The sequence below is a fragment of the Podarcis melisellensis genome (genome assembly GCF_964234715.1).
Source record: "Podarcis melisellensis genome assembly, chromosome: 10".
In the NCBI taxonomy this organism is placed as follows: domain Eukaryota; kingdom Metazoa; phylum Chordata; class Lepidosauria; order Squamata; family Lacertidae; genus Podarcis; species Podarcis melisellensis.
In genome coordinates this window covers 3644628-3668075 of record NC_138542.1, presented here as the reverse complement: position 1 = coordinate 3668075, position 23448 = coordinate 3644628, and the positions used below count along the sequence as shown (strand labels likewise).

The 23448-nt window shown below is 40.2% G+C and overlaps 1 protein-coding gene across 1 annotated transcript in view; it reads right to left on the bottom strand.

The window, feature by feature from the left end:
- PPFIBP1 (PPFIA binding protein 1) overlaps positions 1–23448 on the bottom strand; it is a 106339-nt gene that overhangs the window by 55360 nt on the left and 27531 nt on the right. The window contains 11 exon segments of the mRNA XM_081927905.1: positions 993–1043; positions 1189–1242; positions 1707–1816; positions 3687–3844; positions 5632–5716; positions 6092–6153; positions 8056–8088; positions 9866–9980; positions 12332–12424; positions 14408–14539; positions 21515–21628. Of these exon segments, the coding sequence (XP_081784031.1) occupies positions 993–1043; positions 1189–1242; positions 1707–1816; positions 3687–3844; positions 5632–5716; positions 6092–6153; positions 8056–8088; positions 9866–9980; positions 12332–12424; positions 14408–14539; positions 21515–21628 (1007 nt within the window).

Here is a 23448-nt window from a genome sequence, read left to right as displayed (position 1 = left end):
AGAGCGCACGGCTTCTGCCGGTTTTGCGGGAGGTGAGGGAATACCCCCATCTCCTAGAAAACCCAGTAGAAGCCGCGCAGCCCCTTTAAAGAGCGTGCGGCCGGCTTCTGCGGGAGGTGGGAAATGCTCCCAGAGCTTGTCGGGGCTGCTGGGGGAAGGCTTCCGGATAGCAGCCTGTTCTGGGGGCTGGGGTCGGGGGAAGCTCGGGCTTCCCCTGCCTCAGCCCCGCACCTGGGGGTCGGGGAATAATTTTTTTCTTTATTCCCCCCCCCAAAAAAACAGCTAGGTGCACCCTATGGGCCGGTGTGCCCTATAGGACGAAAAATGCGGTATATCGGCCAGCTCAAAATCAGAACTGCTCATCTGGTTTTAGTTTCCATCTGTTCTGCACTCCAGCCTGTAGGGGTAGTGACCTAATTCCGGCCTAACTGCAGAGGCCACAATGTAGACACTCCATTCCCCCTTGAATGCGCAGGTCCAGGAAGCAGGCATCATGCACCTCCATGGGATGGGGCCTTCAAGTAACATCTAAACTAGCCCTTTCTTTCGCATCTCCCTAGTGCTGTATTTAGTAACCATTAAGACTTCCCTCCAGAGCAAGTTATTATGATTTCAGCCTCTGTCAAATGCATTCTGAAGGAAATAAAAGTCCACCAAATGCCACTGAAGTACCACTTACTAACCGCAAACTGCCAAAAGGCACACATTGTTCAGTACAATATTCTTCTCATACTGTCCATTTCTGCTCCGATTCTTTACTAAGAGAGTCTAGTAAGAATATTATACTGAAGTAGTCAGTGCAGAACTTTTGTGTTAGAAATTCTGTTATAAAAAAGTACACCCCAATTTAGCAAAGCATTTAACTAAGTCATTAAATTATGCATGGGTGATAATGATTAAGAATTTGGGCATACTAGCAGTCCACTATGCCAGCCAATCTCTCCTTTGTCTTAGTGCAAAAGGCAACCACATATACTTTAGGAATATATTACAAAATTCTGTAAATTCCTGGTGCTATATAGCTTGTTTGAAGGCGCTTCATACTGCAATAGAAATGGAAAACTGAACTAGATTAAAACAGCAAGCATCAGAGTGAGGGAAGGAAGCAAGAAACAATATAAACAAGGTATCACATTAAATTGTTGTCAGCTTTTAAAATATCTCTGTGCACAATTACAAAATACTTACAATTTTGTGTCACCAAGCTGTGTTTCCATAGGCGCCATCGGTGTGTGTTTTTCACTGTAAAAAGCAACAAGTTAGAACATGGTGAATTTAAGGCATTTGCTAAAAATATGCCCTCTCATAAGGGTCTGCATGGGTTACTGGGCACAAAAATAGCTTTTCGGCTCCCCCTCTTGCATGCTGGTGCAGAGAGCAGGTTCTGGGAGTGCTGGGGAGTCTCTCTCTGCCCTTCCCCTGCTGGCTGCAGAACGGCTCCAAGGGTTTGGGTATATGTGATTTTCATGTATACGCAGAACACTTGGAACCAAAATCCCCATGTAAGATGTGTTCGTAATTTACTCCATTTTGCCATTTCATTGTTTTAACAACCTTCCATTTTTGGAAAACGTACCACCACCACCACACTGTTGCTGAAGCTGTAGACCTTAATCTGCTTTATCAAACAGACACTATGTCATTATTCAGCACATTTTTATCACAACTGGCTTTCTTTCTTTCTTTTTCGGGTAAAGTATCCATACCTGGCATCACTGGCAATAACTTTATCAGTTGATTCTGTTGAACGTCTGGATGCTGGTGAAAAAGAAGGAATGGGAACTTGCAAGACACTAGTATGGATCTGTGGTGAATTCTACAAGGGGAGAAAGCACATCAGCACTCCCGTGAGAAGGCAGCAGAGATACACATTAGGCACACAATACACTCAAGGCTCAACAGCCTGAAGCCTTCATATTTTATCACTCAGGTTCATCATACAGCCTACACTTGATAGTCATAGATCCTCATATCCAATTTATCTATACCGTCGTTGGAAAATACAACTGGAACAAGACCTCCAACATGAAATGTTACCTATTGCACAAAGCAGAATACAAACAAGGCATACAACTCTTTCGCATCATCCAGAACGCACTCTGAGATCACCTGAGCACTCATCTTAACATTCGCACATAATTCTGACGTAACACCCATCGGTCTACAAGGCAAATGCTTTAAACTTGGTAGGATCAAATCCTCCTTAATTCTATTGTAACATTTGCCATGTCCTATTAGACAAAGCAAAAAGGTAGATTTTAAATCCTCCATTTAAAGAAATTTCCTCAAATTATGCTACAAACTGCTTTTTGGGCGGGGGACCTTTTTAAGAGTGCTTGCCATGCAACATAGAATGCTACTATTTAAGAAACCGAAGTCAGAAATCCCTTCTCTTTTCTTTTTAATGTGAGCCATGGCAGTGGGGTGCTTGGGGGGGGGGCTTCTAGACCCAAAAAGTGACACATGAACTTTTATTTATGAGCAACAACAAATATAGCTAAGGTAAGGCAGGCAGCCTCTTAAGAATCAATTGGAACATGAATTTTTAAAATCCACTGATACACTTTTTTGTTTTTAGGTGATGGATGCATATGTTGCAGCAGCCTCTGTCTTCGCAGTGGTATCCTTTTCTGCGATGGACTATGATAGCCCCAGATACTTCCATTTTAATAACTACTTGTATTATAAATTAACCAACCACATAAAAAAGATCTGCCTTGTGATAAATCAGGTACCTTTTTAATTAATGTTATTCATCAACTTAATATTGCAGTCCTCCTCTAAATTGGTTCATGAGATCCAATCCTACGCAATTTTTGCACTACTGTGTTACTCCTAGTCAAGTGCACAGAGAATTGCAGCCTTAAGTCATGTGACACTTTCGTAATATAAATCATGGCTTACTAAACCAGGAGAGGGCTGTGGAATCATTTGCTCTCTTTCCCCATCCCCACTCACACTCCAGTTTCCTTCCCAAGTTTCCCCGTTGTGGTTAATGGAGATGGCGGGGGATAGGGAATCTGAACATTTGATCCACAGTTTACTCTTTGTTCGGGACGCAGGTGGCGCTGTGGGTTAAACCCCAGAGCCTAGGGCTTGCTGATCAGAAGGTCGGCGGTTTGAATCCCTGCGACAGGGTGAGCTCCCGTTGCTCAGTCCCTGCTCCTGCCAACCTAGCAGTTCGTAAGCACGTCAAAGTGCAAGTAGATCAATAGGTACCGCTCAGGCGGGAAGGTAAACGGTGTTTACCCTGCTCTGGTTTGCCAGAAGCGGCTTAGTCATGCTGGCCACATGACCTGGAAGCTGTATGCCGGCTCCCCTGGCCAATAAAGCGAGATGAGCGCCGCAACCCCAGAGTTGGCCACTACTGGACCTAATGGTCAGGGGTCCCTTTACCTTTTACCTTACTCTTTGTTGCTGACAATGGTTAATGCTAGATCTACACTGTCACTAAACGTAGCAATAAAAATAATTTAATCCACAAATCATCATGTAGCTATTTCACCTCAAAATCACAAGACCCAGAAAGGGAATATATCTATGTAACAAGGGAAACTGTACTAAGTTAAGCCTTACATTTAAGTCTTTTACAAGTACAAAGTTTAATTTCTAACAACAGCTGGGACTCCAATTAAGTTTACAAGAAAGCAAATCTAGAATCAGGGAGAGAAATATTAAAGAAATACCTTTTCAGGAGTTTGTGTTCCAAACTCTTCGTAGTTTGGAGAGCCTTCTCCTGGTGTAGGGGATGGACTTTTCTCATATTCGTTTAGAATCTGTTCATCTGACAAAGTCGTTGAAAGAGATCCTGAGTTTGTAGACTCCTCACATTCACCATCCTTTCCTAACACCACAGAAGAGAAATTCTATATGAATATTCGCACTCTGAACACAGACCTAGCAATACTCAGGCTGACATTCTAGTCTAGGGATTATGGTTTTGTAACTAAAACAATTGCTGAACATGCATCGGTGCTTAAAAGCTAAATCCAATTCCAAGGGATGCATGATATATTGATTTCTTCCTTTGGGCACCTGCACACACAATGCAATTGTGCAGCTGCTGACACACAAGGACTGTGATCCTAACAGGCAACTGCAAACATATCTACTCAAAACTAATTCCATCTTGAGTTGAAGGGGGCTCATCTTCCAGGTGAGCAGGTACAGGAGTGCAGCCTAAGTGTGATAAAAATAGAGGCAATCAGGGGAAATGGTCATGCCAATGGTCTTCCTAACTGCACTTGGGTAGACTAGCTCAAGGGAAGAAATCAACAACAGACTCCCTGTTTTGATATAGATGACACTATTTCAGCCTGGAAGGCCTTTCATATGTGAATGTATTTGCCGTTTCCAAGAATGTGCCAGACCACATGCAAGTGATAATGGACCCTGGTCTAGAAGCCTATGGGAAGGGATTGCTAGAAGCTTCCACTGTAAAGCACAACCAAGTTAATTCCATATCAAACAGAAAGAACTAGGGAAAGAAACACGTATGACAAGGGAAGAAATAAAGGCAGGAGATTCCTATTCTACAGCAGAGACCAGGATATGATGAAGCAAGCAGCACACAGAAAAAACGCTGTAAGGAATGCTGCAAAGCATTTCAGACCTCAAAGGATAAATTTATCTACAGTTCAGCCTTAATGATCCCCTACAAAATGCCTGCAAACAGTGAAAGTGATGATTCTTTGGGGAATGGCCATGGTTTCATCATGTAAAGTTTTACATTTTACATTTGAAAAGTTTTATATGTACATTTTTGCATTTTGGTAATATTGCAAGTTGCTTTTCTCTAACAAGATTGCCTAAAAAGTTAAGGGTTCGTTTGTCAAGGCACAAATTCAAAACCTTGTTTGAACATTTCAGCTGAATCATCTGTCAGACAGCATGAGGGTTTTGGTCGCATCATCTTTCTCTACTTGAGCTATCCCCATTGCAGAAAATGGACGAGGGTAATAATTAATTGGAAATGGAGAATGGCAATCAATTACGGAAGAATTTGAGTAAGAAAAAAGACATTCAACTAATTCATTCAATCCCACAAAAACCAATTGAATCTCATCCTGCTGCTGCACTTCCAAATTAAAGTTTGTAAACCCCACTCTGCCATTTAAGCATTTGTCATACAGATTACAAAAATGAAAGATTGTGGATTGCTCCAGTTGTAATAAACAGCAGGTGATGGCTTTGAATACAAGTGGCTGTGACTAGGAAGGGCATCCAGACCCACAAAATACTTTAGGCACCATACACAAAAGTTAAGCATTTTAAAGTGTCATTGTATTTAAATGGGAGAGGCAATTAAGCACTGTTCTTAGTCTTCCCATTACAATTAACAGAACTTGACCAATTAATTTTCAATGAAATGTGCCATTAGTGTTTTCAGATTAAACCATTAGCCCCAAATAAATGACTATCCTGAGATGCTAACAGGCAACTGAAGAATCCTTGGTATCCAGATCTACCGGTTCTTCTTTGGAATGATTTATGTCTTCTGCATGTAAACAAACCTAAACATGAGAGGTTACTTGGCCATTTCATTGAAAACAGAACGGTGTTACTCAGTTAAGGAGAACAAACATATGGTAAAACATTGTAAAACGACCCATGTTAAAGCTCTTGAAGTACCTTTTCTTATCTGAGCCAGTATCACCATGTCCTGCACTTTCTTATATCGATTGAGAGACTGTCGAAGCTCCTCAATCTTCCGATCCTGGAGAAAGAGAGACTCTTATCTGTTGCAATTAAGATTGGTCTTTTGCTTCCATGCACTTCTAGGGAACATTGGATAACACCACAATTTCAAAAAATAAAAAATAAAAATGGTGGTGGCAAACAATGGGCAATTGTGAGTTAAGAAATCCAAGGTGTTAGACAAAGAATACTTCAGAATCACTCGCACTAATCAAGCAAAGTCCCACTTGAAGTATTGCACTCTTAAACTTTGCCTTTTTCATTTTGGGGAATTGTTATTGATTCTTACCCCTTAATAAGGGCCATAATTTGTGCTCTCATCTTATTGATTCTCTGCAGAAGCCACAAGTTCAACTGAATAAACAAATGTGAAAACTAAAGAACATTCCGGTACCTTTTCTTCATTTGCTGCCATTAGAGATTCTACAGCTTTCTTCATTTTCTGCACCTCAATATCTAAAACACAGAAACAACCAAAGGTCAACTGAAGTGCAAGCAGAAAGCTAAAAAGAACCATTTTTAAAAAGCAAACTCTAAAGTTTATAATGTGTCAGAAGCAATCACTTCCTCTTCATTTTAGAACAATCTAAACATTTCAAAAAGAAGAAAGCAAATCAAACACAGTTCTTATGGAGCAAGTTATAAGTGACTTACCTTCATAGCTTTTCACAAAGATCAGTAAACATCATATCTCACACACCTATTATGTTTTAAGAGTGTCTAAAGCACACAAACATTGTTTCTGCACTCCTGGCAACATAACCTTGAAAAGCAAATCATTTCCCCCTCCATATTCAAGCGCCTCAGGTGACAGTAGCCTGCCACCCAACATGACCATGGCTGATCTGACTAAATACTTTCTTATTCTTGGGCACTACAATGCTAAAATTCTATAAAAATGCAATGCAACACTTGCCCTAGATCTCTCTCTTAAATTATTAGATGTTCTAAACAAGTTCTTAGAGATTAAACCAATTATAATAACATGAAATGCAACAATATTTCATTGTGCCAGCAGCCAAGCATTCCTTTGAGATACCAATAAGTTCAACAAGAGCAATGGAATTAGGCTATTGATGGTAATGATAAAAGAAACTGATGGCATTGTGATGCTTAGCCGTAAGTAAGAATGGTTGTAAAAATGAGAGAATCATGATGGGATGGAATATATATATCTGCTGTGATGAAAAGTCATGCTAAAATGTATAGTTGCAGCACAAATATAAAAAGAGGTTAAAACTTGAGTTCATTATAAACTCTGCTTCATCCTTTATCCTCATTAACAATGAACATTCATACCATTCAGAGTTACAAATTAGAAAAATGTATTACATATCACTCCCTGATTAAAACCTTATAATCTTTTAATTTCCTACGAAATATCAGCTGGGTTAAAACATATTTCCCTTATGTCAGTTGCAATTCATCCAGAATTTCCTATGTTCTCTCCAAAAACACTCAGGTATCAGTGGAGCAAAGCTGAATATCATTGTATTCCATGGTCACAATCCAACTGCAACTTGGCTCAGGCGCAACACCAAACCATGGTCTGGTATTACATGAAGAAGTTCTGTGCTCCCTTCTCCCTCCCACATCTCATGTGTAAGAGGCGTACTTTCCAACTCTACAATTCTATTCTATGTGCTCCAGTTTACTTCCTCATTGCCAATTTAGTAGCAAATCATAGGTTGTAGTTACATGCAAAGTAGAAAAGCTATAGTTTGTGCACAAATGACATTCAAACTATGGTTTGCACAAAGAATAGTTTGCCCTGTTTGGATGTTTTTTCATTAAATCAGTAGTGAGAGAAAGCACTGGAACACGCAAGCCCAGGGTTCATTCATGCAATGCCAGATCATGGTTCTGCATTAGGTATGAAACTAACCCACAAAGTTAGCCTGCTGAAACCAATGTCTCTTGACAGCATCCTTAATTCTGAGTGGCCTTACGGCCCAATTGCTTTTCCTCTTAGAGGGTACCAAAAATAGAAAGATATAAAATAAACCAGAAAGAAAACAGATTGTTCCTGTGAGACTAGAATATATAGATATAGCCTATGCTGAGATTAATCCTGGCAAATAGATTAAAATAGAAGGTTGTTTGTTAAATATTTAGTTTATTTCTTAGGCAAGAAATCAATAGATCAAATGCTTTCTAATTTGAAACAAAAAAATGGAAGATTTAAAATGCAAGATTTCATTTTACTCTTTCCATTTTGATTTCCAATGAAAATGAGGATGGAAGATGAAGCAGTCTAACAACATTTTGTTAAAATTGTTTTATATGACACATGCAGAAAGCTGTACTGGAAAAGTGTGTCAAATGTAAGTTCTTGTGGAAAGACACCAAAAACCTTACTTTTGTCTTTGAGCTTCTTTTTACAATTTTCATCTGTGCAGGAAAACCCATTGAATTTGAAGTTAGAAGGAGTTTATAAGCATTAAAGCAATTTCAACAGTAATGAAAATAAAGTCATACATAGTACAGTTCTTATTCATGATTCATATAATAAAGCAGTGTTTGAACTGCATCTCCTCACAATTTTCATAAAAGTGACTCTAGGTTTTGTATCTTATTGCACAAATCTCTTCACAGAGGGAAGAATTCAGCACATTTTTACATAGATCCCCATCCCTATTTTGAACTTGCCAAGATACAACTATTTATAATAATTACTATGGTAATATTTTTATATTTATTTATTTTTTATATTTGCAAATCATCTTTCCTTTCGAATGCTTATATTCCAGTGGTCTCCCATCCACATACTTATGACATCCATGCTGCCGTAGCCTCACCGTTAATTAATTTTTGAAATATATTGTTTTAGAATCTGTCACTGACACACGATAATACCCAGGATCTCTCAAAACTGCTCAACTTGGAATTTGTATACATAATAACTTATCTTCAGATGGCAAATCTGTATGGATTTCAGTGTCCCTTTGAGACATTTTTATTTCAGCGAGCATTTTAGGAATGTTAATTTTTATCCGCTCGCTCTTAAAACTCTGCTGTTCTGTCTATGATATATGTTATTCTATATTTTATTTTGTTTTAAATCACTTTGAGAGCAATGATTATAGGACAGTCATCAGTATTTAAAATAAATAAATAAAATACATCCTAGAGGATAGTAATTTCCTAGAGTAATTTTGCAGATCCATGATCATTTAAACATTTAAACCACTCATGACAAATAAAGCAGTCCTATGTGGAAATAAAATGCAGACCATGGAGAAATGAATTTAAATATATGTTAATTGTTGCTTTGTTATGTTGCTAAGCAACAGGATAGCAGCGTCATCCTACAAAGAGAAGCAGTTATACATTGTCCTGCCAGCATTCAGCCAACTGAAATCTCAAATATGCTACTATCTTAGCCATGCAGAAGTCAACATTCTCCAGGTTTGTTCACTCATTACTTTCCAGAAATAAATTTTAACCTAGTTTGAGTCTTGTGCACCTGTACGTAACCTCTCCCTTTTACTACAAAGCAACGACCAGGCCACCTATAGCTCACCATGTTTATTGGAGACTAGTATTTCCCTGAGAACCTGACCTATCCATGGAAAAAAACCAGGTCCCAGGGAGATGCCATGTGCAAGTGAAGATGGTATGACCCAGTCTGTTTATTACTTTTTCTATGAAGGGTGTCTTTTAAAACGCATATGGGTTGAGATTTGAGAAGTGGCAGCTTCTGGGATAGCTCAGTTGGTAGAGCATGAGACTCTCAATCTCAGGGCTGTGGGTTTGAGCCCCACGTTGGGCAAAAGATTCCTGCATTGCAGGCAGCTGGACTAGATGACCCTCAGGGTCCCTTCCAACACTACAATTCTAATTCTTCCTGCAATTAAACAGCAGAACACAGTCTCAAGCAACATGCATACATCTAGGGTTGCCATACATCCGAGGGTAATTTCAAAAAAATCAGCAAAATGTCTGGGTTTTTGCCAACAGAACAAGGAAGTGTGTGTTCGATTTCCCAAAAAAAGCTCAATCAACAACTTTTGTGTCTGGATTTTCACTTCTGAAATACGGTGACCCTAATGCACCAACCTATGTCTGTAGGTTTAACTGAGCCTTTTTCTAGAACAGACAAGTCATAAACCATAGACCACAGTAGATACACCATGGCTTTAGGGAGCCTCAATGCCAGTTGCCTTACCTCTGTCATTTATGTCCACCCCATCTCCTTTCACCTGGTGAGCCAGTCTCTCTTGCAACTGTTTTATCTCAGTTTCCTTCTGTTCTAATTTATCTTTTAATGATGACAGTTCTTCCTGCGCAAACAGAAAATCAACACATCTGTTTAAAAACTGGCTTTGTGTTTTAAAAGATGGTCCTAAACTAAAATTAATCATTTAAGTTAGAGATGGTCTTCAGATTAAAATTAATTTTAGAAATCTATAATAAATAAAATAATAATAATAATAATAATAATAATAATAATAATAATAATAATTTATACCCCTCCCCTCTGGCTGGTTTTCCCCAGCCACTCTGGGTAGCTTCCAGCAGAATATTATTATTACTAATAATAATAAAAAGTGATAAAACATCAAACATTAAAAACTTCCCTAAACAGGGCTGCCTTCAGATGTCTTCTAAAAGTCAGATAGTCATTTATTTCCTTGACATCTGGTGGGAGGGCATTCCACAGGGCCCTCATCAAACCTTTTACAGTCTTTACAACAAACAATTTCTCCCTGCGTCACAAAATGCATGGGCAGCCTGCCTCCCAATCATAGCAATCCCATCTCCAATTTAAATGTTTAATAATGTCTTCATTTGAATTTGAAAAGTGACACTAAAAGGATTTTATTCACCTTTTAGACATGCATGAAACACTTTCGCCAAGTGTTGCATTAAGCAGTCCTAAGCATGTATACCTCTGAAATGAGAGCCACTTACTCCCAGGTAAGTGTGCACTGGATTTCAGCCTTAATGCGGTAAACCAAAAAACAACTTGAGGCATGCTCATAGCATAAAATCTAATTTAACAGTGCAGTGAAATAATGTATGTATGATATTTTGGGTAGATGGAAGAGGGAAGAATACATATGAAACTGCCAGGTACTATGGAAAGATATGGAGATTTCTTGTAAGAACAAACCCCATGTATTACTCAGGCCATAAATAGTTTTATCCACACACACAACTGGCAACTGTAACACAGGAAGCAGCCTTATATTGGGTCAGACCAGTTCTGCAGACACTGGCTGGCAGCTGCTCTCTGGGGCTTCAAGCCAAAGACTTTTGCAGCCCTACTTGGAGGCACCAGAGATGGAACTGTGGGCCTCCTACCAACAAAGCATATACTTTACCACTGAGCTAAGACCATTCTCCTTCCCACCAAGTGCTGAACAGGAAACTCCACATGTGTGCGTGTATTCGTATCCATATCTACAATACTGTCTTATATTAGTATTATATCACTTTCACCCAGTACTGCTTCCCCAGTACACCCTGGGAGAAGGGAAATAAAGGCAATTCCAAGGGTTTTCTGAGAAGACAGAAGTGCTAAACCTCTTTAAGTCTTTAGTGTAGACATGCCCACTATCAATGAATGATCTAGTCAACACATTCATGTTATTGAAGCCGTGGTTAAAAATTCATCCTGGGCACTGCCCTCATTACAGACCCAAATGAAAACTGTTTTTAAAAAAGCAAATGTGCAGGAAAAACAGTTATCTTTTGAAGAGCACACACAAACTCCAACAACAAGGCGGAAACACAAAATGGAACACGGGGGTCACAAAATGCTGTGGTAAAGGAATGATTTGAAAACCAGGCCCAACCAATCTACCACACCTTTAACATTTGGCATTTTTGTTCCATCCGCTGCTTTTCATACTGCATCTGGCCCACTTTGATTTTCATGCTAGAAAGTTTGGCCATTAAAGACTGGTAATAGAGACAGAGGAGTGAAAGAGAAGTAAAGACAGAAAAGAAACAAGGCTAAAAATGATCCCCCGTGAAACACATTTAAGTCCAAATAAACCAGAGTGGATTTCATGAAACTTTCTTCCAGTTTGTCAAAGGATTCTTACATAATCTGTGCAACGGGTTCTCTATGTGATAAATACAGCAGGATCACCCTTGGGACTGCTGGCGTGGCTCAAAAATACACTACAACCATGCATGTTGGGGCTGCCATGATGCTACTTCCTATCTGGATGCACCAGCTCATATGAACCTCACCTGTATGTGATCCCAGATGCAGAAGTGACTTGCTGCATGCGGGGGAGCAGCTACGCCAGCTTCCTGGCAGTGGGCTGCTGTTGTTATCCAGAAGGGGCAAAGTAGCAGGAAGGTCCACATGGCGAAAATGCAATTCAGAAGCGCCTGAGTTGGCTCTGCTGGTTCATCTGCACTACTCCAGCCTTCCTGCCACCTCACCTCACCTCATCCGACCTTGGCTGCTCTCCCTGCCAGCAAGAAACAGCAGTCTCCCACATCAGTGAACCACCCCTTTACAAAATGCCTACAAATATCAAAGTATAATAAAGTATGGTGTCAAGCAGTATTGGTGCCCCCGTGATTCTTCTTTCAAAAGCAGACAACCCTCTTATGTAAGTTCGGGTTTTGAAAACAGCCTTTCAAACTCTCACACACAGCTCACATTACTTACTTTGGTAGATTTAAGCTTTTTCTCATACTGAAGTCTCTCGCTGTCCATTTCTCCTACTTTTAGCCGCAATTCATTAATTTCTTGCATCAAGCCCTATTTAAAAAGTATAAGGCGGGAAAAGTAATTGTTATTTTAAACTGAAAATTCATGGGAGAGTAAAGCAAAGCAGTTGGGATCCCCTTTCTAACTGTTCTTACTGGCACTGAAAGAGATCAAAGTTGAATGAGACGGAAATGTTCAAGCAGGCCAACTTTAGTGAATACACACACACACGTGACCATGTGTGCACACCCTGTGGCACGTAGACACACACACACACACACCCCTCAGCCTACTCAAGAGCCTTGTTTTCCAAATGTAGTAAGTTACTAGGTTAAAAAAAGATAGAAGTAAAGGACCCCTGGATGGTTAAGTCCAGTCAAAGGAGACTATGGGGTGCGGCACTCATCTCGCTTCAGGCCAAGGGAGCCGGCGTTTGTCCACAGACAGTTTTCTGGTTCATGTGGCCAGCATGACTAAACCTCTTCTGCAGCATTTGCTTGCCTGGGATAGCTCAGTCATGAGACTCTTAATCTCGGGTTTGAGCCCCACATTGGGCAAAAGACGGCTGCATTGCAGGGGGTTTGACTAAATGACCCTTCCAACTTTACACTTCTATGAATCTATGAACCTAAACCTCATTACTTCAGAGACCTGTGGGTGTGGGAGCGTGGGAACTCCTGGCAGACAGAAATTATTCACAGAAGTACTTAATTTATGAAGTTCATGGACACCTGATGTGCCAACGGCCATAACTTTATATAACTTTGACTCTAAAAGACAAATTCGGTTAGGAGAGGTCTATGGCTGCTATTGGCTATGATGACTAACTGTTCAGGGGCAGGATCCCTCTGGGTACCAATTTCCAGGAAGAGGGAGAAACATTCTTCATGCCCTCCCTAGAAGCATCTGGTTAGCCGCTGTAAAAAGCAGGCCTGCTAGAGAAGACCTAGGATTCGTGCACTTACAGCTTTCTGTTTCCCAGAGTGAGCAACCAGATAATTCTAGAGAGCAGAGAAGAAGGGCATGAAAAAATCCTCTATCTTGTAATGGATAAAAGTACTTTTGTAAGAGAATCTGAACAATCTTGTCTATTACAAGCTACATGAATTCCTTTGTACAAGCTTCCAAGCAAACTGCTGTTGTACCTTTTACTATTTCTGATTATTCCAATTTCTTTTCTTGATACTTATTTATTACACTCTGTTATTCTGGACCGCATCCAACATAAGAGGGACTGTATGAAAAATTCCAGTACTTTAACTTAAATGACTGATCAGGCTGAGTCCTGGCCCCAAATGCTTCAACTGAACCTCCGGTTTTTGTGATTTGCATGGGACCAGCAGCTCACAATGCAGAACTGGGCGGAACTGGTGGGCAACAGTTGCTCTGGCAGCTCACAAGTTGTGCATGTATTTTTGTGATGGCCAACGCCAGTGGTCTTCAACCAGTGTGCCATGCCACGCTGGGGTGCCCTGAATGTTGGTCGGGGTACCACTGGCAACACCGGCTTCTGTCTCTCTTTCCTCCCTCCCTCCTCTGATGCCCCCTCACATCTCTGCCTCCCAAAGATTTACATAGCTGTTTATTGCAGCAGCCCTGGCTCTAGGCTCCACAGGCGAAGGGTGCCTCTGGAAGGCACCTCTGTTTGGGAGGAGGGCACCTCAGACACCAGGGACAGCAGCAGCATCTGCCTGGAGGACTCCGAAGGTGAGGGGAGGGGCAAGGAGGCTGAGGAAACACTCCACAAGGGAGGGTGTTTGGAAAAGGGTGAGAGGCTCCCAGGCAGGCAAGGGGTGACCTAACTGGGTTCCTGAGTCGCACAGGGGTGACACAGAGAAAATGTAGTTGGTTAAGGGAGCCGTGGACTCAAAAAGGTTGACAACCTCTGGTCTAGGCAAATCCTAAATGACTAATTTCATTTGTAACAGTAAAAGGGATATAAAAATATCACTCCTCCACCACAAATATCAAAACAAACTTTTGTTTGAGGAATTACAAGATACAAAAGTTTCAGCCATGAGTAATCTACCTTACCTCTGTGTCTCTGTATCTGTCTTCATAATCAAGTCGATCCTTTTCCACAGCTGTCAGCTTGAGCTTCAAGTTGGAAACTTCTGCCATAAGGTCCAGCTTTTGAGTTTCGAGGGATGTTCTGCTTAAGAGCTCCTGATAAGAAGAGTTGATTCATTTGAGAGCTATTTGTTGGATTTTCATATCACCATAGACGTAGCCCTCCAAGTTCAAAACAAGAAAAAACCTACGGCAACAGCACACTCCTAAGTATATCTACCCAGAAGTCAGTCCTACTGAATTTAATGGGCTTACTGTCAGTTGTGTGGCATTAGGACCGCAGACCAAGCAAACCAAAATAGCTTCCTGAAAGGAAATTTAGTCAGTGACAACTATTCCTACGATGAGATTAGGAGTTTATAGTTTACTGGCCAGTAAGCAAATAGGACATTGCTCCTATGTTAATCCTATGGGGATTTCAGCAGGTGCAACTGGTTAACCGTGGGTGTTGATGAATTTATTGCATTTTAACACATTTATTTTATTGATAATATTTAGAATTTTGAAGGGCAGTAGTGTTTTAAATAGACAAATAAATAAAATCATAGCCTGTAGGAATAAAAAGTGCTCTGGTAAAAATCCTTCTTCAGAACTTCTAAAGACCCAACATCCCACTTTGCATCTAGTCACAATGCAGGTCTAATGTCGGCGCCAGCGTTAATGGCGGTCCTTGCTTCGAGCTCCGAAGCAGGACTGCTCCGTGAGTTCGGGTCTGACCCGCTACGGCGAGCGGGGGACCCCTAAAATCACAGGCGCTGAAGCCTGTGAACAAGGAGATTCGGTGGGCACCTTTGCGCCCCCCGGTATCGCGAAAGAGCCTTTTTAAAGGCTCCGGAGCGGCATCGGGTGTGAGCGCAGTGCTGAGGATCACAACCCAGCTCACGGAGCGAAGCCGCGTCGCCATTGACGGAGAGCGCCGATTCCTTCCTGAAACTACCGATTGGAAACAACACCCGTGAGTAAGAACAATAAATAAAGGGAACGGGACTTTAAAATTTAAGAAGATTTGGCTGAAAACGGGAGAGGCAAAAAATAAGGAAGTCTGCCCCCCGGAGCTACATGATTGACTGAGCAACGAAAAGAGCAAGCTGTGTTTAAAGGGGACGTTTTTATGCTTTTTAAATTGGTTAAACTTGACATTGGAAGAGGACCTCCCCCCCAACGAGCAGGAGAGGGGGGGAAGAAATTTGACTTAATTTTATCTGCTCAAGAAAGGAGACTTGAATGGGAAACCTTCCACTGCCGATACCTCTGGCCAGGCTGCCGGGGCAGTGAGCGCCTGAAGTGAGCTGTCAAACTTGATTGAGGATACAAAGTAAGATTTGTCTGATATAAAATAACGGGACTTTAGCGGACAAAAACTGTAACTTTTTAAACTGCAAAAAAGTAGGGTTTTTATTTGGACTTTCGCTTTTGGAACTTTGCATGGCTATTTCTCTCCCTGTTTCTTTGTTTCCGCATTGGATACAATGTACTCCCTCTAGAGGCTTAAAAGAGAGACTGTTGCATTGAGATATAAACAGTGGGATTTTCCAACTGCAACTGTTCCTGTGGGAACGACCTTGAGATATGAGCGGCCCACTGGATGAAATATCAACAAGATCCAAGGCAAAACAGGCTCAGGCTCAAAAGAAAAGAGGCTCCTTGACAGGAGCAACAGCAACACAGGAAAGAACAACAACGGTATCAATGGATTCCATGACACAGGCTCTACTCAGGATAAATGAATCTTTAGAATCGCTTACTAGGCAATCTACAGAGAACTCCAAGAAACTGACTGAATTGACAACAAGATTGGATTTGAACACGACAATTATATCGACTAATACAGATTCTATAAATCGTTTAATTCAGGAAAGTGCAGAGACGAGGAAAATAGCCGAAAACGCGAGGACCACGGCCGAGGAAACCAAAGGGAAATTTGTTCCTATTGCAAAGAAGGTACATGAGCATGATGAAGCCCTGGCCCTTATGGAACTCGAGAGGAAAGGCAAGAACTTGAAATTGAGACTGGTACCTGAGGAGGAGGAGGACAAGCTTGGGGAATTTCTTACAGACAAGTTCCAAGAATTTTGGAGTGAAGAGTTGGGAGAAGAGGAAGAGGAATTTACAATAACTACAGCCTTCCGGATTGGAAGAAAGCAAGGCAAGAAGCCAAGGGATTGTTTAATAACTTTTAGATCCAAGGAAGAGAGAGATAAAATATTGAACCTACATTTCCAGAGGGCATTGGTTATCAAAAATTCCCAAATACAGATCTTTAAAGATATTCCCAGATACTTTTTGGAGGTGAGAACACAATTTAAAGACCTAGTCGACATATTAAAACAAAACAACATTCAATTCAGGTGGGAATTCCCACAAGGACTGTCCTTTAACTTCAAAGGGAAGAAAATTAAAATAAAAACAATTCAAGATAAAGAACACTTTTTGGAGAGAAACTTTGAGGACTTTCAGAAAGGAACTGTAGAGGGGGGAACACTGGACATTACCAACCTATTGTTTGGATTGAACCAAGCACCGACGGACGAGGAACAAGAACTTGGAGCAGTGGGTGGGAAAAGTACCCAATAACAAAAATGTCTCTGCAACTTCTGAGTTGGAACTGTAATGGTCTAAACCATCCCCGAAAAAGAGATCAAGTTTTTCATATATTAAAGAAAGAACAGTTAGATATAATTTGCCTGCAAGAAACCCATATTGCCAGGATACACAGGAAACTTCTGATAAATAAGAGATTAGGATTGGAATTTGTTTCCTCGGACAAAGTTAAGAAAAGAGGGGTGGTGATTTATGCCAAGGAAAAATGGGAACCAAAAATGATCTTTAAAGATGATGAAGGAAGATACCTGGCAGTAGAAATTCAAATTCAAGGAGAAAAGATTTTAATTGTTGGAGTTTATGCACCTAACGAGGGGAAGGCAGAGTTTTTCAAGAAGTTGCATGAGACTTTAATGGACTTTATGGATCTTAAAATTATAATGATGGGAGATTTCAACGGAGTTGTCTCCACAAACATGGACAAGGCACAAAGGCAAGTAATATCTAAGGATGGGAGACTACCAAAGACCTTTTTTGAACTCACTGACACCATGGACTTGATCGACATTTGGAGAACTAGGAACCCTCTGGAAAGAGAGGGAACCTTTTTCTCCGAAGCAAAAATGACCTGGACTAGAATCGATCAAATTTGGATTTCTAGCAGTCTGGCACCAAGAGTGAAAAAAACAGAAATCTGCATAAAAACCTGCTCCGACCATAACGCAGTAAAGATGGAAATGAAATTAACAACGGCTGGAACCTTCAGATGGAGAATGAATGACACCCTATTGAGAGACGAAGAAATTTATCAGAAGGCCCAAAAAATATTGAAGGATTACTTTGAGATAAATTTGAGAACGGAGGTGGAAAAAAGAATAGTATGGGACGCAAGCAAGGCCGTGATGCGCGGATTCCTAATTCAGCAAAATTCTATAAAAAGGAAGAAACAAAATGAGAGGAAGGAAAAGATTTTGAACCAGATAAAGGAAGGAGAAAAGAAACTGAGATTTAAGCCGAAGTCTCAAGAGATCTTAAGAGAAATAAAGTACCATCAAATGCAATACATGGAGTTGATGAATCAGGAAATAGAATGGAAGATAAAGCAAATGAGACAAAGGACATTTGAATCGGCAGATAAATGTGGGAAACTGCTGTCATGGCAACTGAAAAAGAGGCAAAAATTAAACACGGTGACATCCCTGGAAATAGATGGGAAAATCATCAACAAACCAAATGAAATAAGTAATTGTTTTCAAAGTTTCTTCAAAAAACTTTATACACAAGGGCCTACAAATGAACAAGAAATTGAAGAATTTGTTAAAAAATATGGACTACCAAAGATTTCAGAACAAAATAAAAGGATCTTGAATGAAAAAATTACAGAACAAGAAATAGAGGGTGCCATTCAGAACACAAAACTAGGGAAATCACCAGGACCAGATGGTTTGACTGCAAAATACTACAAAGATCTTAAAGAATGGCTAATACAGCCATTGAAGGAAGTATGCAACCAGATATTAGAGGGGAAAAAGGCTCCCGAATCGTGGAAAGACGCATTCATCTCACTTATACCGAAGACAGAAACTGAGAAACATCAAGTTAAAAACTACCGCCCTATATCACTCTTGAATGTGGATTACAAAATTTTTGCAGACGTTTTAGCAAAAAGATTTAAGAGAGTTTTGGTGGAGGAGATTCATAAGAACCAAACAGGCTTTCTCCCAGGGAGACACATGGCAGAGAATGTGAGGAACATTATAGACATTTTGGAGATGCTAGAGGTGGACATTAATAGGAAGGCAGTGCTGATCTTTGTGGATGTGGAGAAAGCCTTTGATAATATTTCTTGGAAATTTATGAAGAAGAATCTCCACGGGATGGGGGTAGGTCAAGGGTTTGAAAACGGTATAGGTGCAATATATTTTGAACAAAGAGCGAAACTAATTGTGAATAATGTGGTAATGGATGAAATACCAATAGAGAAAGGTACACGACAGGGATGCCCTATATCCCCTTTACTGTTTATATCGGTCCTGGAGGTTTTGTTAAATATGATCAGGAGGGACCAGCTGGTAAAAGGAATACAGGTCGGATCTAAACAATATAAGTTAAGGGTATTTGCAGATGATTTAGTGCTAACTTTGCAAGAGCCAGAAGCTAGTACTAAAAGAGTTTTAGAATTAATGGAGATATTCGGCCAGGTCGCAGGATTTAAATTGAACAAACAGAAAACAAAGGTGCTGGAAAAAAATCTAACAAAAGAGGAAAAAGATAGGTTTCAAAGTGAAACTGGGTTGGAAATAGAAAAAAAGGTCAAATACCTGGGGGTGAATCTGACATCAAAAAATGTGAATCTATTTAAAGATAACTATGAAAAATGTTGGACAGAAGTTAAGAAAGATCTAGACATATGGTCCAGGCTGAAACTTTCCTTGTTAGGCCGAATTGCTGTTATCAAGATGAATGTATTGCCAAGAATGTTGTTTTTATTTCAGACGTTGCAGATTCTAGACAAAATGGACTGTTTCAAGAAGTGGCAGAAAGACATATCTAAATTTGTCTGGCAGGGCAAAAAGCCCAGAATTAAATTTAAGATTTTAACCGATGCAAAAGATAGAGGGGGCTTCGCCCTGCCAGACTTAAGACTTTATTATGAATCAGCAGCTTTTTGCTGGTTGAAGCAATGGCTACTTCTTGAAGACACAGACATTCTTGATCTGGAAGGATATGACAATAGTTTTGGTTGGCATGCATATCTGTGGTATGACAAGGTAAAGGTTTATAAAAGTTTTAAAAACCATATTGTCAGGAAAGCATTGTACAATGTTTGGAATAGATATAAGGATTTATTGGAAAGTAAAACCCCTAGGTGGTTGTCACCAATGGAAGCGAAAGCAGTGAAAAAAATCAACATGGACTCTAATTGGCCTAAGTATTGTGAAATTTTAGAAAATGATGGTGAGAAACTGAAGCTACAAAGTTTTGAGAAGCTAAAGCATAGAGTTCGAGATTGGTTACACTACCGTCAGATAAATGAGATGTTTAAGCAGGACAGGAAACTTGGTTTTCAGAAGGAGAGGTCAAAGTTAGAAACAGAATTGTTAGAATCCAATACTAAAAATCTATCTAAAATGTATAATTTGCTGCTGAAATGGAACACACAGGATGAAACAGTGAAATCAGCTATGATTAAATGGGCACAGGATATTGGTCATGACATTATGTTTGATGACTGGGAACAGTTATGGACCACCGGTGTTAAATTTACGGCATGTAATGCCTTGAAAGAGAATATAATGAAAATGATCTATAGGTGGTACATGACCCCAGTCAAACTTGCAAAGATCTACCATTTGCCCAATAATAAATGTTGGAAATGTAATGAGGCTGAAGGTACCTTCTATCACCTTTGGTGGACTTGCCCAAAGATTAAAGCCTACTGGGAAATGATCTATAATGAAATTAAGAAAGTCCTTAAGTGGACATTTGTAAAGAAACCGGAGGCTTTTCTCTTGGGTATGGTCGGCCAATTGGTACCAAAGAAGGACAGGATATTTTTTATGTATGCAACTACAGCAGCAAGAATCTTGTTGGCAAAGTATTGGAAGATGCAAGAATTACCTACTCTGGAAGAATGGCAATCGAAGGTGATGGAATATATGGGACTGGCAGAGATGACCGGCAGAATCCGTGACCAGAGGAAAGAGACAGTGGAAGAGGACTGGGGGAAATTTAAAATATATTTAAAAAATTATTGTAACATTGCGAACTGATAAGATGACAAGCGGTAAGAAACAAAGAATTACAGCTGTAAACCCTAAACTTTAAGAAAATGTAAAAGGGACTAGATTAAATACTGACAGATGAGTTGCTCGAAAAATGACAAAATAAGGATGTGGTGAAGGGAAGGCATGGGGAAGTCAAATTTTTGTTGTACGTCTTTGATGTTTGTGTTTTGTTTTGTTTTGTATTGTATTGTCTTTAATATGTGTAAAAACCAATAAAAATATTTTTTTAAAAAAAAAATGTGTGAGTGAATGCAGAGCCAGTGTGGTGTAGAGGTTAAGAGTGGTGGACTCGTAATCTGGTGAACCGGGTTCGATTCCCCGCTCCTCCACATGCAGCTGCTGGGTGACCTTGGGCCAGTCACACTTCTCTGAAGTCTCTCAGCCCCACTCACCTCACAGAGTGTTTGTTGTGAGGGAGGAGGGGAAAGGAGAACGTTAGCCGCTTTGAGACTCCTTAGGGTAGTGATAAAGCAGGATATCAAATCCAAACTCCTCCTCTTCTCTTCTTCTAATGTGGACCACTGGTATATTTTATACCATCAGTACCTTTGCCATTTTATTCAAACTGGTTCACAATTTGAATAGTTTTAGGGCAGGAAAGCCCCATTTTCACTTCCTTTTACATTTTAAATAGACCCATTAACAAAAGCAACATAATAGTTAATACTAAAATAGCTGCAAAAAAGCAACAAAGACTGATAGAAAAACGAACTTTTAAAAAAATTCCTATTTCAATCAATACCTGCTGCAGCATTTCTTCTGTGGCATTCAGCTTCTCTCTGTGTTCTTCTAGGCAGAGCTCCAGATCTCTTATCTTTTCTCCTTGAGCATCCACCTGGTCAGTAAGAACACTCACCTGCACAAAAACAGGATACACAGATCTATCAATGCACCTCATTTCTAGGTAGGACATTTCCATCTAGAGTTACATAACTAAGAAACAAACAAAAAGATGATGATGGGTATGTTTTATATTTCTGATTATCCGAACAACTACCAACTACGATCAGGGCAGACCTACAAACCACTATTGATAAGACAAATCTATAGGAATGGCAAAGGACAATCAGAGCACGTCAGGACTAAACTTTCCATCCACATACATAACCAGTTCCCTTAGGAGACAGAATTTTCCTACAGACTTGAGTTAACTTGTTCTGATAAACTTAAGTCTAATATGGGAGTTCTTTTAACTTTTTACTTTCCTCTATGAGAACCACCTATTTAATCATGTTCTGTGCTTTCTGTTGTTTAGCCAGTAGCTAATCTGCAAAAATAACCTATCCTTGTTTGCATTACTGCAAAGTTTATTTAGGAGGTTTTGGTGAGGAATGTTGTCAAAGGCTACATGGAAGCCCAAATATGCAACATCTGCTGGACTATCTCTTTTCAGATGCTTGTTGAGACTCTCGAAGTTCTGCAAAAGGAAGGCCAACTTTAATGAATACACACACACACACACGTGTGACCATGTGTGCACACCCTGTGGCACGTAGACACACACACACTCACACAAGAAAGAGAATCTCCAGATCACTGAAAGAGATCAAAGTTGAATGAGACAGAAATGTTCAAGCAGGCCAACTTTTGGACTTCCTATTGCAGAAGCTATGCTGATTCTTCCTCAGCAAGGCTTTTTCTTCTATGTAGTTAATATTTTTAACTTGAAGAGTCCTTTCCACCAATAGTACTTTCCCCTAATAAAGCAGGTTTCATTTACTAAAGACAGAACAGGGGCACAAAAGTTACCACAGCAATTCTTACCATATAACTAAACATGATTATATTCACCCTTCCGGCAAATTTCTCCATGAGGGTTAAGGGGGAGACAATACTTAATTCACAAACAAATATACCCTGCCACTGGAGGCTCCACTAAGAATACAGTTTGTAAACATTAAATGGACATGGGAACAGCATGCACAGTCATACTGACACATGGAAAATGTATCACGATGAACTGCATCATCATCATCATCATCATCATCATCATCATCATCATCATTTCACTTTATCTTGCCCAGAGAAAGCCAAAGCAGCTTACAAAGAAACAGACAGACAAAAGCCCTATACAGATACATTCAAACAAGAGGAAAAAGAAATACAGTCGTACCTTGGTTTTCTAACAGCTTAGTTCACTAACATTTTGGCTCCCAAACACTGCAAAACCGGAAGTGACTGTTTCGGTTTGCGAACTATTTTTGGAAGCCAAACATCTGACTGGACTTCCTGCAGCCAATCAGAAGCCGTGCTTTGGTTTCCAAACGTTTTGGAAGTGGAATGGATTCCATTCAACTTCCAAGGTATGACTGCACCTTAAAAACATCACACCCACTTTTAAAAGGCTACAGTTAGAGGCCAAAGGCCTGGTTGTAGAGGAAAGTTTTTGCCAGGTGCCTAAAGATAAGTAATGAAGGCATCAGACAAGCTTCCCTGGAGTGGCTCCACAAGCGAAGAGCCACCACTGAAAATACCTGTTTCTGTGTTGTCCCTCTCTTGACCTCTCGTGGACCAGGCACACGATGAAGGCCCTCAGATGATGATATGAGGAGCGGTGATCCTTTAGGTATTGTGGTTTGATGCTTTCTAGCTCAAAACCAGCACTTTGAACTGGGACTGCAAACTAACTGGCAACCAGTGCAGTTGGGCCAGGATCAGTGTTATATGCTCAAGCCG